At 48.9% G+C, this 17,622-nt stretch overlaps 1 protein-coding gene across 2 annotated transcripts in view; it reads left to right on the top strand.

Moving 5' to 3' along the window:
- The window catches only part of GALNT18 (polypeptide N-acetylgalactosaminyltransferase 18), a 349,733-nt gene that overhangs the window by 160,767 nt on the left and 171,344 nt on the right, over positions 1–17,622 (top strand). For both annotated transcript variants that reach the window (XM_004050714.5, XM_055356610.2), the window contains exon 2: positions 12,550–12,742. In XM_004050714.5, the coding sequence (XP_004050762.2) occupies positions 12,550–12,742 (193 nt within the window). The remainder of the gene's footprint in view (positions 1–12,549; positions 12,743–17,622) is intronic.

The following is a 17,622-nucleotide window of genomic DNA, read 5'->3' as shown; positions in this document are numbered from 1 at the left end:
TTGCTTTAAAGTAGCAAGTAATGTCACATATAAATTCTGGTTCCTAAGATACAGACATTTGTCACTCTCTAAAATGAGTTTTTTTACATGTACTTTATATAGTTGGCATGGAGTGTAAAAACTTGACCCTTTAATAGCAGCTTTCATTCTGCATAATTTCTAATCAAGGCTATTTCCACTTCTGTGAGTGTGTGTGCACATGCTGAGCCCTGCTGCTCCTACCTGCACCAGCCATCCTAGCCGCACACTCAGACACACCCAGGCCCAGAAGTCCCCCTTGCAGGGGAGGAAAGACCCAGCAGTGCCAGCCCGTCAGGAGTGGAGTGGGATTTTTCTGACTGAGAGAGATCATCCTGTAGTATCTGGACTGAGCTTGCAGAGTCAGATGTCTTCCTGTCCTTTGTCTGCCATGTCAGCCCAGACTGAACTGACACTAGCCTTTTGCTGGGACCCACCACCCTTCCTGAGTCCTAGCCCACCTAGCTGGAGTTGCCTTCCCTAACTCTTGCCAGTACCTCCCAGGGTGCAGGGCCAAATTCCTGTATCCCTGGCTGTCTTAATCTGTTTTGCATTGCTATAAAAGAATACTTGAGACTGGGTAGTTTATAAAGAAAAACAATTTTAACATTTTTTTCTCAGAGGGTTCTGAATCCCCCTCCCCAAATAAAAGCAACAACAAACTAACAATAGAACTGCAGCTTTAGGGAGTTTTGAAAGCCACACTTAGAGTAGCCAAATACCAACACCGAAGTCCAAAGAACAGTAGCAGGAAGCCAGTTGGACACTATAATGATTCCGTCTGTGTGGGTCAGGAAGAAACAGGGAGGCAGGAAGGCGACTGCCTCAGTCCCTGCCTTGCACCAGCTAGGGCTCTCCTTTCTACCTTGTTAGTGAGTGTACGAGGGAGGAAAGGCCAAAAGGGCTTCAAGGTCAGGGAGGAGTGGGCAGAGATAAGACTCCTTCACAGCTCATGGCCACCTGCAGCCCTCAGGTTCGCTGCACCTTTGGAGAACTTGGATGACAGCCCTGCCCAGATTGTACGGGGTGTGTTCACACTCAGTGAGTGTTGGGGTGGACAGAGCCATTTTGCTCAGAGTAGTGTTGGACATGGTAGGCTCTTTGCAAATGTCAGCTATTGGTATTTTGCCTCACTATAACCCTGTGAGTGAAGTATTAGAATCTCTTTTTAATAGATGGGAAAAGCCACACAATGATTGGACTCTTGCTATGGTAGCAGAGTAATGGCCCCTCAAAGATGTACACATCCTAATCCCTGGAACCTGTGAATATGTTACCTTACATGGCAAAAGGGAACTAAGGTTGCATAGGGAATTAAGGTTGTGAATTCAGCTGACTTTTAAAGAGGGAGAGTAGCCTGTATTGCCCAGGTGTGCCTAACGCAACCATAGGGGTCCTTGAATGTGGCAGAAGGGGCTGAAGAGAAGGTCAGAGTGCTGCGATGTGGGATGGACTTGACCCACTGTGGTGGGCTTTGAAGACGGAGGAAGAGGCCATAAGCCAAGGAATGCAGGCAGCCTCTGGAAACTGGGAAGAGCATGGAAACAGAATCTCTCCTCCAGAGCTTCCAGAAAGGAGAATGGCCCTACCAACACCTTGATTTTAGCCCTGTGAGATGCCTGTCAGACTTCTTACTTTCAGAACTGTAAGATAGCATATCTGCATTGTCAAGCTACTAAGTTTGTGGTTTTTGCTAGAGCACCATAGGAAACTATTAATACACTTTACCACCTATCTGATGGTTTGCTAAGCACTTTTGGGGTGTCCATCATCTCACTTAATCTTTGCAACAAGCTTAGACATAGACATTATTATCCACATTCGACAGCAAGCTGAGCTTCAGAGAGGTTTAAGAGCTTGATGAGTGTCACACAGCCAATCCAGGGCAGAGGTGCCTCCAGAGCTCCTCAGTCTGGTGGGCTCAGCCCCTAATGGAGTCTGCACTTGGCCTTGCAGTGGGACATCTCTTGGATGGCAGGCCCCACCCTACTTTGGGCTGAGGCACCCTGAAGAAGCCTCTCTTCTTCCCTGCAACACTGTTCAGGTGTCAGAGGAAGCCATCCTAGATTTCCTTTGCCATGCTGAATAAAGTCCTCGCGCAGAGGATTTTAATAGTGTTGGACCTGAGACTGTCAGGGCTCCTTCCTCCTGATTAGTTCCAAGCTCTTTGCTGTCAGATTCCACTTCGTTCTTTTGGCAGCTCTGAGGATTCCAGGAAGAGAAAGCCTAATTGTGGGGACCATTGGCAAAAGACCTTCGGCTCATGTTTGAATGCAACTCTAGAAACAGAGAAGAAGGGAAGCCCTCCATCAACAGAATAGTGCATTTACTTACCATTATTAGGGCACTTGACATATTCAAGGATGTTTTCAAAAATCTGAAAATTGTCCTTTGGGAGCCTAATCACAAGGAGAGGCATAACATCTTGCTTTGCTGGATATAAGAAGAGTACCGCTATGATGTGCCAAAGTCCCCCTTCTCGCTCAAGTAAAACGCAAACACTGGCTCCATCTTACAGAAAAGAAGTGGGGCCCAGGGAGCTGGGGATTTGCCCAGTGTTGGAGATGAGGTTAGGCCAAGGCTTCCTGTCTCCCAGACCAGCCAGCTTTCCACAGGTCTCAGTGCCTGGCTTTGGCTGGGACCAGGCACAAAGGCTGGGATTTGGATCTCAAGGCTGGGTGTTTGGAAGACAGGGGAGGGCAGGCCCACAGGCTGTGAAGGCGACACAGCAGATGGCAAGCTGAAGGCAGCTGAGGCTGAACGCTGCTGTTCCGGCTGTTTATGATGTGATCCCTCTGCATGGTGGTGTGAGTCCTGCCCTCATTAGCAGTGCTCGGGTGAACTGGGCTTTGATGCTCTGCAAACATGGTCTGGGCTTCTTGGGCAAGGCCCAAGCATCAAGCTTTTTAATGGGAATAATGGTGACTTCTCATCATTGGAAGTCAGCGGGCAGGAATTTACTGAAAGCCGACAAGAGAAATGTACATTTCTGAACATTCAATTAGCCCTCTGCTTTTTAACCCAAAATAAAGCATGCAACAATGCACTGCAGGAGTGGAAGAAAAGTTTTTTTAAAAAAATCATTGAATTGTACATTTAAAATGGGTGAATTTTATGGTATATAAATTATACCTCAATAAAGCCGTTTTTAAAATGGGGAGTGGAAGAAAAGGAAAACATTCTTTATGAATTCTTATCTGGGATATTCAGCAATGCTTGCTGCATTATTTGATGCTTAGCTTTCATCTTTCCCAAAGCTGACTTCACAGTGACCTCTGACAGTCGGTTTCCATCTCACAAGTGAAGAAAGTGAAGGCTTGAAGGGACTCTGGGTCTTTCCCAAAGAGAGCGAATAGCAGACCCAGAAGCGGGGAGAGAAGGGGTCCCCAGTGCACTCTGGGAGGAGGACCAGGAGACAGGACCATCTGGGTCTGCACCCCAAGTGTACTTCAGACACAGGGTCTCGGGGCCCATGGCAGACAGATACCTGGCACCCCAACCTGCCTGACCTAGTTTCTCCTGCCTCCTCTCACTGGGTTCTGGATCTTATCACCAAACAACCAGAGCTTTGCTATGAGCATGGCCTGAGGGCAGAAACAGAAATAGCAGTGGCTACAGAACTGGCTGCAGGACAAAAGCTAGCCCCCACTCCCCACCCACCCTCAAAGCCTTCTCAGTGATCCCCTCTGACTGAGAGAGGGACATAGTAAACTGAGTAAACCACAAGAAACAAGAAGGCTCCAGTGGTTTCCTGGGAGCACATCCCTAGGTGCACAAACCGAGGGACAAGAAGCAGAGCTGCCGCTCCCAGAGAGTACACAGACTAGCTTGGGCAGTGGGCCAGGGGTCCTCAGCCAGGTGAGCTGCGTTCTGGGTGGCTCTGTCTGACCCTTCGGTAGGACTTGACCATTCCTGCCGCCCAACCTTGAGGTGGGAGCCCTAAACCACTTTGACCTGCAGCAGCAACCATGCCATTTGACTTCTCTGATTCCCTTGTCCTCCAATCCAAGGAGCAGATATGAGTGCTAGATTCTTGCCTAGGAAGAGGTCCAGGCTACAGCCTCTCCAGCAGTTCCTCCAAAAAACCACCAGCACCTCAGAATTTCTATCTCCAGCGATGGCAAGAGCTGGCAAAATGACTCAGCTTCAGCAGAAGGGGATCTGCAGGGATCTGGTCCTAGAAGGTGAGGCAGTCAGACCTAGACAGGGCTGGGCAGCATTACAATACCCCTTTCACTCTGAAGCCCGTTTCCTCCCCACTCCATTGTGCAGTCTCAGTACCACCACAATCTTGGAGCACGAGCCAGTGGGGCCAGTGCTTTGTGTGGACTGCCCGCTGAAGCAGAACTCTTCATGCAGGAATTCCTACTTTCAGCATCGCTGGCTTCAGGAGCCTCAAAAGCCTTGGCAGGGCCTCCAGATGTGCTCCTCTTGCTTGGCCAATTAGCCCATGCACAATGCTCAGAGCTGTGGCTTTTGTTGCATTCATTGCTCAAAGCTTTGCAAACTCTTTCCTGCCCCACTTCCCACCTGTCTCCATGAATTAGCATGAACCTGTCAGGATGTATCTGTAAGCTCCACTCTTATCAATGGGCTGTGTGTCAGGCACTGTGGGCATATCACTGAGACCACATTATGGCATTTCCCAGGTGCCCTATGTGATCATTGGTAGAACTTTTTGAAAAACAGTCATGCACAATAAGGACTGGGCATGATCATGGGGAAGCAAATGACCTGAGTGAGTGGGTCTCTAGAAACCCATCACTCTCATTCACAGGCGCCCACTTAGGAAGGACTCAAGCAAGTGGTAGTCAAAATATACTTGGCAAACAACTGTCAAGGGACAGTACTAACCAATTGACAGGAATGCTTAACACAGCCTAGAGCAGGATCCTGGGGTTCTTGGCTGGTCCTTTGAGTTGCTGATTGGTGAAAAGAACTGGAGCATTCCAAGAAAAGGGCCAGAGCACCTGGGGTTGCAGGGGGGCCCTGGAGGTATTTTAGGCAGCAGCTGTTTGCCACCGCTAGGAAGGTATTTCAATAGTTTAACAACTAGTTTGAACCAGTACAGACCAATTGAGTAGCCTCCTGGGGACTAAAGTATCTCCAGTCCTCAAGTCAGACAACAAGTCGTGGTGCATAATTTGCAGGTAGGGCTGCGGTCAGGACTGTGAGCTCAGCAATAAGCCCCTTAATGTCTCCAGCTGCAGTTTACTCTTATCTATGATGGGATTGATTAAACCTACATTCTAGGAGAGGTAGGTGCAGTGCAATGGAATAGGGGTACACTGTACTAGGGAATCAGCTCCAGGGATAAAGCTTTTAGACACCGAAGATCAGCCTGCAGTTGGACCCCAAATAATGCACTTTGCCACTCTGTGGTTTGTTTGTTTTGTTTGAGACAGGGTCTTGCTCTGTTGGGCTGGAGTGCGGTGGCAAAGCTCACTGCAGCCTCGACCTCCTGGGCTCAAGTGATCCTCCTACCTCAACCTCCTGGGTAGCTGGGGCTACAGGTGTACACCACCATGCTTGGCTAACTTTTGTATTTTTAGTAGAGATGGGGTTTCTGCATGTTACCCAGGCTGGTCTTAAATTCCTGGGCTCAAGCAATATGCCCACCTTGGCCTCTCAAAGTGCTGAGTTTACAGGCATGAGTCACTGTGCCCAGTGCCACTTTAGAGAGTACCTTTTTGTGATGCTTACCATGCTGAGCTTTGGGATACTTGCTTGTAGGTTCAGAAACTATTTCCAAATAATAACGCTAATCCCAAGGCTTTCAGTCTTGCAGTCTTCACTGTGGTTCTTCCTGCCCCCATCCATGGGCTACCCCCAGCCTGCTGAGGCTCTGGATGCTCTGGGTCTGGCTTCTTGGTTTCAGATCTGTACAGCCACCTGTCTAGCAGCTTTGAGCCCCACAGAGTGCTCTTTCCTCCTCCTGCATCCTGGTTCTTCTTGGCCTCTACTTTGGGGTGTACTTCCCTGGAGTGAGCTTGAGGATCGCACTTATTCTTCAATTCAAGCATCCTTTCCTTTAGGAAGCCTTCCCTCTGCCCCATTTCCCCTCACTTCAAGCATCCTTTCCTTTAGGAAGCCTTCCCTCTGCCCCATTTCCCCCCACCTACAGGGACCCAATGGCATCTTATATACCCTTGATCAGAGCATTGATTACATTCTCTATATATTTGCTTTTCCCACTAAGTTGGATGCTATATGAGGATAGGGAACACATCTGAGTAATCTTAATATTTCAATACCCAAGCAATAAGCTTGGCATAGAACAAACTTGCTGAAATATTTGTTGCTTACCTGATAAAAGAGGTTAACACCCTTTGTGGGCAAAGCTGACAGTGAGCTCCAAGGCCCAGCAAACAAAGGAAGCACAGCCATCAGGGAGCGTCTCTGAATAGGGCTGGCCAAGCTGCAGCTCCCCGCACCCTGGGGATGGGCAGGAATGACTGCTTGCTGGGTCCCTCAGGGAGAATTTCAATGTCAACAATGAGGAAGGAGTCAGCCTGTTTGCCTGTTAATGTCAGAAATGTCATGCTTTGCACAGACCCATCAACTGTACCTTTCTCTTCAAGGGTGGAGTGATTAGTGTCCTCTGGAGGGAATCCTCCCCTCAGGGCTTGATGGTGAGGATTTCTGTAATGAGCACCTTGGAGACTGAGGAGACTCAGGAGGGAAGACAGGTATCAATGTGTCTGCCAGAGCTTTGAGGACACCGCGGGCTGGATTTTAAGGAAGGAAGAGCACTCCTGGCCTGACTCTCTGGCTCTCTGTGGTTCTGTGGTTTGAGCTGGACACTTCCTGAGGGCATCTTAGGGCAGTTTTCTAGAGTCTCTGGGTCTTCCCACCTCATTGCCCTTTGTGCCTGGGTTTCTGGGAGGAGGGATGTTTGGACCCTTCAGTGGAATCTTTTTGATTCTGAGCCTTACTTGGTGAGATTTGAAAGAGAGAGAGAGAGAAAGGCAAGAAGACACAGCCTCCTTCTCTCCCTGCCTCCCTCCTTATCTTCCTTCTCCCTATATTTTGGGGGTAATTACTCCATGCACAGTCCTATTCTGGATACTTAGGAGAGAAGCCTGGTAATTCTCTGGTATAAGAGATTTACAGAGGAGTCCTGGGAGAGCAGTGGAGATTGCTTACCACTGACCGTATTTTGTGGAACTACCTGAGAAGCTCTTAAACATGCCCTGTCAGTCTGTGTAACTGTGCACAATCATTTGCTTAAGTGAACTGAGGAGGAATTAACTGCACACAGCTGGAATTTGCCCTGGCCATGCCTTCACTGGCTTTGTGCTCCTACCTGCTGGCACAGGACTGCAGCCCCCTTTCTACTCCCTCTGAAAGATTTGGGGAATCTCTAGTAGGCAGGGAGTTTTCTGACCTCACGATGACCCACTGCTAATGCCCTATTCGTTCATTTTACTGGTATTGGTTGAGCACCTACTAGGCGCCAGATGCTGTTCTGAGTCTGAGGGACTCAACAGAGAACAAAGCAAATGCCTGTCCTCACAGAGCCACGTTCCAGTCAGGGAAACAAACAACAAGCAAAATGAGTGGAGACTATATTAGTCTGTTCTCATGCTGCTAAGAAAGACGTAAGTGAGACTGGGTAATTTATAAAGAAAAGAAGGCTTAATGGACTCACAGTTCCACATGACTGGGAGGCCTCACAATCATGGTGGAAGGTGAAAGAGGAGCAAAAGCACACCTTACATGGTGGCAGGGAAGACAGCGTGTGCAGGGAAGCTCCCCTTTATAAAACCGTCAGATCTCTTGAGGGTTATTCACTATCGTGAGAACAGCATGGGAAAGACTTGCCCCCGTGATTCAGTTACCTCCACCGGGTCCCTCCCACAACATGTGGGAATTATAGGAGCTACAATTCAACGTGGGATTTGGGTGGGGACGTAGCCAAACCGTATCAGAGACTATATATGTAAAAACTGGGGAGAGGGCTGGATGTTCAGGATAGGGTTTGCTGAGAAAGTGACTTTTGAGTAAAGACATAGAAGTGAGGGAACTGACCAGGAGGATGTGCAGGGAAATGCTGGAGCTGAGGCACTCAGGTGAGATGTGCCTGGTGAGTCTGATGAGTGGCCGGTGTGGCTGGAGAGGAGAAAACCAGGGGCACAGATGGGAGGTGAGTGCTGGGCCTTACAGGTGTTTAACAAGAAGGTGGTGGAAGGCCCTTGGAGGGTTCTGATCAGAGAAGGACATGGCATGGTAATCTTTCCCCTGGCCCAGGGGTCTCCTCAGGCCGTACTTGGGGCTTCCCAACCTGCCCTAATCACATCATCCCTTTCCTTCCGCCTTCCCTGACTCAAGCACTGCTTGGTCCCCAAGCATGGCTGTCTGGTGAAGCAGCCCCTTCACTTTCCCTTTCATCCTATTTCTCCCTGGGACCCAGACAAGCACTCAGGGCTGGGTGAGGGCAGGGGGCGAGTAACAGCCTCTGTGTTGTGCTCAGAATCCTCCGAATACTCTCCTTCACACGCTCTGGCTTTGCAACTCACAGAGTTCATTGTGCCCTGCTCAATCTCTGCCTCGAATGGGCCCTCCTGGGGAGTCCTCAGCCCCTGGAGATGTGCTTCTCTTAAGTCACCTCATCAGTTGGTCAGACATGCCAAGGTAAGTCTGAATGCCTGCAGGGGCTTCGGCCAGAGTCCAATCCTGGAAGGTGCCTCATCCCTAGATGCCAGACATCAGAGGGCCTGGGTATCACCACATATGCCAAACACCCCAGGACCCCTGTAGAAGACCCAGCCCAGACACTTCTCTGAGGCCTCTTTGCCTGTCCCCCTTATGCCAAAGGTGGTCCCCTTTGCTGGATGACCATGTAGGCCTGCTTTCTCACTGGAGACGGGAGTGGAGTCCAGGTCTGGTTAAGCATAGACCACTTGTCTATGGACATGGAAAGCCTTCATGTGGGGCTGGACGGCGTCAGCATCTTCTAGAGCTGGGGACCTTGGCAAGGTCACCTTCCTGTCCGAACTCCGGCGGCCCGATAGGGCTGTGGGCTTTGTGGGGGCTTCAGCAGTGTTTATGGAGAGCTTACTATGTGCCAGGCACTGTGCCAAGCTCCTTACCTGACCATCTCATTTATCCTCACACATGTTCTATGAAGAAGGCACTATTATTATCAACCCCATTTTCCAGAAGAGGAAACTGAGGCTCAGGGTGAGGTGGACCAAGCTGGCAAATGGTAGAGCTGGAGGATAAACCCTAGGATTCTGACTCCACAGCCAGTGTTCTTAACCAATTCTTTGGAAGTAAAGGTAATTAAATAGAGTTCAGAGAGGCAAGGCCTCCTTACCTCAGGAGAGTCAACTCTAAGGTACAGGGCAGACAGGGCTGGGGAAAGGGTTGGGGGTGGCACACTTTTTTTTGTTTTTAAAGAATCAGATAGTGTTTTCAGATTCTCGGGTCATATCATCTCTGTCATACATACTCAACTCTGCTCTTCAGCTCCAAAGAGAATATGTTAACAAGTGGATGTGACTGTGTTCTAATAAAACTTTATTTACAAAAACAAGTAGTGGCCCTTGGACCATGGTTTGCCACCCCTGGTATAGAGAAAAGAATGTGGAGTTTGGAGGAGCCAGGCCTTTATTCGATGTCACTGACACACTGGGTGGCCTTGGATTAGGCATTTAACCTTTTCACTTTTGGTTTCATCTTGTCTAACCACTATGGGTTACTTATTAACTGATGTATTTTGAAATGATCGATTGAGTCCCTTGTAAGAAGCAGTTACTGTGCTAGGAGCTGGCAGTCCAGCAGGGGTCAAGTCAGATGTGGTCCTGCTCTGTGGAGCTGCACCAGTGAGGAGGAAGAGAGGCAATATTCGATAAGGAAATGACCTATCGCAGTGCTTGACTCTTGGCAGAAATTCAACAAATATTACATCTTTCCTGCTGTAGGCCCCCCACCTCATCTTTCAGGACTCACTGGCTTTGAGTTTGTCATCCTTTGTGCCCATGCTGAGTGAAAAGGTAGGACCATGTGGTGTCACCAGGATTTTAATATGTTTATAATATATTATTATGCAATGCAGGCCTAATTTTGGATCATAATTTTCCATTAACTGATCTCATTTTACTTGGTAATATCCACTTAGGTATTCGAGAGCAATAAAACTACACTTCTTTTAAATATTATATGATTCAGTTGGTTCACTGATTTAGATTTTTACTACCCCCCATTCCAAACGAATGAGTCATACATCTTTTTAGAGATAACAAGGACCTTCAAGATCATGCATGCTTGTGCTACCCTTCAAGCATGCCTAGTAGGGGAGAAGAATGAGCAAGTTCTGGGATGGAGCTTTGGGCAAGCCACTGCAATCCTGACAATGCTGTGTCTTAGAAGAGTTTGCATAGTTTGCATTTTATTCTTCAGTATATCCTAATCTGTTTAAATTTTCCGACTTTGCTTTTATGTCTTTAAGGAAAATCAGTCACCGAGATGGTATGCCATGTTTGTCTTTGTACTTCATGTACTTTAGCAGCTCATTGCCTTATAGAGGCTGTATAGCATAGTGCGAGGCCCACTGCCTGGGGAGAGCCTTCCCAGGATTGAAATCCAGCTACTGCACTTCCTTCTGTGTGAACCTGGACAAGTTTTTTATTCTATGCCTCACTTTCTTTATATATAAAATGAAGATGACAACAATTCCTACCTTATAGGGTGAGATGAGTTGATAAGAGAAAATGCTTAGGACAGAGCCTGGCTCATGGTAGGAGTGAGCACTCATCAAGTGTTAGCTCTGATGGTTATCCCAAGAGTTACAGGGGTGTCCCATTTGGAGGACGTGGCCCGGAGAGGTACCTTATGCATGTGCACCCAGTGAGTTCAGCACCTGGGAGTTTGTTTACAGATCTTTTTGCATCTCTCACACTGAGGTCTCTGGCATCTCTGCTTTCAGGATCGTGGGCTTGCTAAGTCCCCTTCTACTCTTGATAGCCTCTGCCTGCTTCTGGTGATGGAGGCTTCCTGCCACTGGAGCACCCCTTCCATGGTAGGAGGAGCCTGTGTTTTGGAAGCCTCCCTCTTTTGTTCCCGGGCAGTCTCCTCTCTCTCAGATGGGCTTTTAGGAGAGTACCGCAAGAGGAGGTGGCAGTCCATAGCCCCAACTCTCCAGCCTTGAAGACTTCAGAACCCTAGCTCCTTGCTCATCTCCAGCCTGTACCTAGGTGTGTCATACACCCATTGAGTCCATACAGGCCAACAAGGGGATGTGGGCAGGTGTCCCAAGCCTGCCTCTCCTGTCCCTGACCTGCTTCTGTTTTTTCTGATCACTGTCTCATTCCAGGCTCCTGGCTCCATCTCTTACTTCCCTCATGAATTTGTGAGCATAGAAGACCCTGTCCAGTGGGCTTGCCAATTCTATCCAATTTCTCTGATTTCTGACCTCAAATGATTCACCTGATGGCCTGTCCCAGGGAAGTAATTCCAAAGTCCTGGACTATCAGCCCATGTCCTGGCAAGATCTATCTTTTAGCCCCCATCAAAGAGAGATTTCAATAACCTTCCCTTGCTATAATAACTCTAATTGCCATTGGCTGTGCACTTGTTCTGAGACATAAACTGATCTAAATGCTTTATACACTTTATTTAATGGAATCCTCACAATCTCTGGATGCTGGTTGGGTATTATTATCTCCGCATTCTAGGATGGGGAATTTTGGCCTTGGGAGGTTGACTGTGCTATGGTCATGTAGCCAGGACGTGGTGGAGCACTGACTGGAATCCATGACTGTGTGACTTCAAAGCCTCTGCTCTCACAGTTTGTGATTCCCCTCCATTTTTCTGGGAAGTTCCTGGGAAACCATGTGCTGGCCTTGAGCTGCCTCCACCAAGTCCACAAGGGCTCCCATGAGCAGGACCCAGAGCGCAGGGCAGGCTGGGTGTGGCTTGGATGTCACCTGTGTCATGGATTTGCTATTCTGGTGGGCAGTGTCTGGAAGCAGCAGGAGGCAGTCTGGCCGGGGTGCTGACAGCCAGGTGAATGTCACATGGTGCACCAGGCAACTCACTGCAGGACCAGACGGTGAAGAGGGAGAAGGGCTGGCAAGAACTGGGTGGAGGAGTAGACTCCCAGCTTGGGTGCCTCAGTGTGGGGTGGGCTTGGGAATTGCAGGAAATGGGGGTACAGGCTAGGGACAGAGAAGCAGATGCCCAGTTTGAGGGCTGGGGCCAACATCTCTGGCAGGGAGGCAGACTGGGGTAAAAGGGGGTCCTGACTTGAAGCCATGGGGCATCAATGTCACATCCATTAGCTTCTCAGCAGACCCTGTCAGGTGTATTTCTCTAACTCCTGTGCCTGGTGGTTGTGGGTTAGATGAATGGATGGATTCATGGATGAATGGGTCTTTGGAAAGCATGAAAACCCAAGTCAGCCCTGACCCCGAAAAAAGGGGCTGAGATTGTTTTACCAAAGGCTGTTTGTGAGGAAGGGAAAGGGATTGTCATGGCACATGCAGGGGTGCACTCTGACCCACTGTCTCCTGTTCCTTCTTTCTCCAGAGGCTCCTGCCAAGCCTGAGGAGGCAGAGGCCGAGCCCTTCACAGACTCCTCTCTGTTTGCACACTGGGGCCAGGAGCTCAGCCCCGAAGGCCGGCGCGTGGCCCTGAAGCAATTCCAGTACTACGGCTACAACGCCTACCTCAGCGACCGCCTGCCCCTGGACCGGCCCCTGCCTGACCTCAGACCCAGTGGGTGAGCAGAGTCAGTGACTGGGCCCTTGTCGACCTGCCTGTGGGGAGATGGGGTCCCCAGAGTGCTGGGAACAGAGCAGGACTGGGCGCCTGGATTCTTGGGTCCCTTTCCTGCTTCAGCCAGGGCCTGTCCCCTCGGCTTGCGTTCAGCAAGTCACTCTCCTCTTCCCTCAGCCTCAGTTTCTCCATTAGCTGAGTAGGGGCAAAGCTTTCTTCCAGTAGAGATTTTGAGGGTTAACAACTTAATTTACTCCTTAAGGACACTACAATCATCTCACATTCCTGTTAATACGTCATCTTAACCCAATTAGTTGCATTTTATGCATAATCTTTTTTCTGTAAATTAGTTTTTAAAGTACATCCATCTTGTGGGGCTAACAAGTCGTTACATCTGACAGAGAAGTCTGTCTTGACTTCTCTCTTTGTTACAGAAGGATGTTCCTTTAAGGTTCAGTGAGAATTCTTACTACTCCCAATTATTAAAAATGTGGGCATGTACCTCAGCTGAGAAAATCTCATTAATTTTTGTGAGCTCCCACCACAGTGTTTTCCCCCTTTTCTCCTCATTTTTACATTTTTTTAAAAGCTGCAAACCACAGTGAGCTTATATCTGGAGTCTTTGAGAAAGATCTTGCTGCTGAGTTTGGAGGCTGTGTTCTTTTAGGGAGAAGATTCAGTTCAGCTCCACAGACATTCATTGAACACCTGCTGTATACTGTATAATTGGGTATGGTTGTTTGTGGCTCTGGGAGAACCTGGCTGGGCTAGGATGAAAAAGCAGCTGAGGATGTCCAAAGGGAGAGAAAATGTGCTTTCACTTGCAGGTCATTTATTAAGCACTTCTGTGCCAGCATAGTCTAGACACAGGGATGATACAGTTTGGCTGTGTCTCCACCCAAGTCTCATCTTGAATTGTAGTTCCCATAATCCCCACATATTGTGGGAGGGACAAGGTAGGAGGTAACTGAATCATGGGGGTGGTTTCCCCCATACTGTTCTCATGATAGTGAGTAAGTTCTCATGAGATCTGATGGTTTTATAAGCATCTGGCATTTTCCCTGCTGGCTCTCCTTCTCTCTCCTGCCACCCTGTGAAGAGGTGCCTTCCACCATGATTGTAAGTTTCCTGAGGCCTCCCCAGCCATGCAGAACTGTGAGTCAATTGAACCTCTTTCCTTTATAAATTACCCAGTCACAGGTATTTCTTCATAGCAGCATGAGAATGGACTAATACAAGGGACAAAGCAGTGAACAAAACATACAGAAACCCCTGCTTCACAGAGCTGGCATTCTAGTTGGGTGGAGGCAGAGAGTAAACAAAACAAAGAAGTCAAATATGCAGTATGTTAGACGGTGGTGAGTGCTATGGAGAAATATAAAGTCGGAGAGAGAGAGAGACACCTGGGACAAGAGTGGGGAGCTGCAATTTTTCCTGGGTGGGCAGAGAAGACCTCAGTAAGGGGTGACATTTGAGCAAAGACCTGGAGGAGAAGAGGAAGCAAGCCATGAGGGTACTGTTGGAGGATGGGGGGAGTACCTTTCAGGCAGAGGAAGTGGCAAGTGCAAAGACCCTGAGGCAGAAGCATGCATGGCATGTCATGTTTGAAGAAGAGGAAGGAGGCCCCTGTGGCTGGAATGGGGTGTGTAAGGGGGCAGTAGTTGGAGATGAGGCCAGAGGAGCAACAGGAAGCAGATCATTAGGGCCGTGGTTCTCAACCTTGCTGCACATTCTACACATCACAGGAGCCTTAAAAAACAATCCTGATGCCAAGGCCACACCCCAGACCAATTAGATAAGTGTTTCTGGGGCAGCACTCAGCTTCAGTATTGTTTAGAGCTCCTGGGTGATTCCGATGTGCAGTCAAGGTGAATCCCAGGAGAAGGGCTTCATAGGCTTTTGCAAGGAGTGCGGCATTTACTCTGTGAGACAGAGATCCATGGGAAGGGCTTGAGCAGATTAGCAATATGCTAATTGTCACTTGCAAAGTGCCTGTGGCTGCTATGCTGAGAACAGACTGAGGGGGCAAGGCTGGGAGCATGGAGACCAGTTAAGAGGCTTCCAGGTGAGAGGCAGTGGTGGCTTGGACCATGATGGCAGCAGGGGAGGTGCTGAGATGGGGTTGGATTCTGGAAATATCCTGAAGGTGACCTCAGCTAAGTGTCACGGGGCCTCAGTCCACAGAGGAGCTGCAGAGACCACTCCTGGGTCTGGAGAGGAGCTGGTTTGATGGGGGCAGCACACAGGGACTCTGGAGAAGAGGTCATCAGGAATAGGGCCCTCTAGTTCCTGCAGGGGACTTGGCCATGACCTTGGCCAGAAGAAGAGCCATGGACTTTTCAGTCAATCTGTTACAAAACACAGGCACAGCTCAATCCATATTTGTTCAAAATTAAAGGGAAAATGAAAAGGAAGCCAAGGAAAGGGTGGATTTTACAGATTATAACCTGGTTATAACAACAACTGGGATTCCCACAGTGCTGGATGTGCCGATAATGCCCTTCCCATTTGGACCACATTAACACTGCAGTGAAGGTACGCCAGGCAATGGTAGATTCTTCCCGTTTGAGTTGAGGAAACTGAAGAGCGGAAAGAGTGTTGTCTGAGGTCACACAGTCAGATAAGCAACTGAGCTGAGCCTTGAGCCCATGTCTCAGATGCCGGATCGTGGCTTTGACATCGGCCCACCATTGTTGATTTGACTGTGCACAATGCTGCACAATGAGAGCGCATGTGGGAGCCCTTGATCTTTGACTGAGAGAAGTGCCCCACCCACTCTCACCTGTGGGAGGAATTTGCCTGAGAGAGGGAGGAACTCTGAAGGACTTTAAGTGGGCAGAATTCTACAGTTTTCTTCTGAGCTGCTGGAGAGGAGCAATCGTCCTTATAGAAAGACCTTCCCTCTGCACAGAACTTTACAGTCTGTGGAGCTTCCACACCTCCCCCGTGGCACCAAGCAACTTCTGTCAGCCCCTTTTTCCAGACAGAAAAACAGAATCTCTGATAAAAGGCAGAGCAGAGCCTCCTCACTCCTCAGGGAGGGCTCTGTGAAAGTGGCTTTAACAGTGGAGGGTTCTCTTTGCACATGTACTTGGAAGGCTCTGTCTAGCTCTATTTCAGCTCACGTGCCAGACGCACGCCCGAGATTGGAGAGCTGTTGGTGGACCACACAAAACAAGTATGTGCTTAGGTAAAACAGTGCCTCCTTTTGTCTGTTAATTTCCATAAAAACATCCCTGCCTTGTAACAAGGCCATTGCTTGGCTCATCCTTCTTAATTCATTTTGGAAACATCCTTTCAAAATTTTACTCTCATCCTATTTCAAACGACACTGGCAAACATTTATATAGGATAAGCCATGTTTTCAGGCATATGTTTGTCACTTAATTTATAAGAACTCCTTGAGTCTTCACAGTAAAACCTTCTGAGGTAGGTCCTATGATTAGCCTCCATCTTACAGAAGAGGAAACTGAGGCATGGGGAGATGATATCTCCTGCCCAAGGTCACTAGTGGCAGAGCTGGGGCAGGTGGTCTGGCAATAGAATTTGTGCATGTAACCACTGTCCTCACACTGCCTTGAGGCATCTATTTGTGTCACTCTAATGGGAGTGGCAGGCCCGCTTTAACAATATAGCACTGAACATTTGCTGATCAGTTTTGGAGGGAGGAAGGTCGGCGTCTACATGTTGGAAAAAACTGTTTTAGTGAACATGAAACCAAGGCTTGTTGCCAAGGCTCAGAATGATGCCTGGGCTCTGGCTAATGTTGGGATTTGGACCGAGAGGATGTGGGTCAGCAGGTGGAGAGGAAGCCCACAGTCACTGCAGTCTCTGGAAGATTCATGCTGTGTGGCTCTTGCCATAGCCAGAGCCCCTGTGCCTCTTGTGAATTCCAGTTTGCTCTTCGGAGCTTCTGTTCCTGCTGCTTGTATTCCACACTTTGCTCTTGGTATTCTTGGCTCTACTCTTCCAAATTCTAACCCTGATGTTATTCTTGGCTTCATTCCTAGATCAGAAAGTGAGTGTTCAGAATCCTGCCCACCCTCCTTTCTCTCACCTCTAGCTAGTCACTTACTTTGTCTCCTTTTTTTCTTGGTACTGAAAGATGTAATCTGACCCAGCTTGTCATGTGGCTGAGATAGGACCACGCTGTGCCAGTGCCTTATACACAAGACAGGACACAACTAGAAGGAAAAACATCGGTCCAGCCAGTTGCTAGGCCTCATTTATTTTTTTATCCAGCCAACATTTACTGAGCACTCATCATGTGCCGGGCACCCAACAAAGCGTCGGACGGATATTTCCTGGAGTTTACACTGAGATGGGAACCCAGACAGAGGTTGGTGGGAGGGCGAGTCTGCTGACCATTTCCCAGGCTCCATGGTGGGGAGGACTTGTCCTTGCAGGCTTTTAGTAAGGCAGTGGCCTGGATGTGATGGCCACAGAAGCACTGTCCCGCTGGTGCCTCTGTGGCAGGGAGGCAGGGCCTGGAGGGTGGCATCTGCAAGGCACCTCTCTGTGGCAGGGAGGCGGGGCCTGGAGGGTGGCATCTGTAAGGCACCTCCCTGTGCCGGCTTCCCTGGGGAGAGTTGTTTTAACAGTCCAGACTAGAGAGACATCTGGGATCTTTGAACTTTGGGGGGTCCTGGCTTCATGGATAGGCAGAATAATGGCCTCCCAAAGATGTCCACATCCTAATCCCCCACACCTATGAATATGTAATAGGCATAGGAAGTGTGCCAGTTTTTCCAACCTCATCTGCACAAAGAGGGGACCAACTTCCTCAAGGATCCAGGCCCCTTGGCTCCTGGGGAAATCAAAATGCCATTCATCCTCCTTGCAGTTTTGTAGCAGCAGTAGAGCAGACCCCTCAGCCATCCAGGT

The sequence above is a fragment of the Gorilla gorilla genome, chromosome 9, assembly GCF_029281585.2.
Source record: "Gorilla gorilla gorilla isolate KB3781 chromosome 9, NHGRI_mGorGor1-v2.1_pri, whole genome shotgun sequence".
Lineage (NCBI taxonomy): Eukaryota > Metazoa > Chordata > Mammalia > Primates > Hominidae > Gorilla > Gorilla gorilla.
The sequence above is the reverse complement of the archived record's forward strand: the minus strand, read 5'-3'. Positions and strand labels throughout refer to the sequence as shown.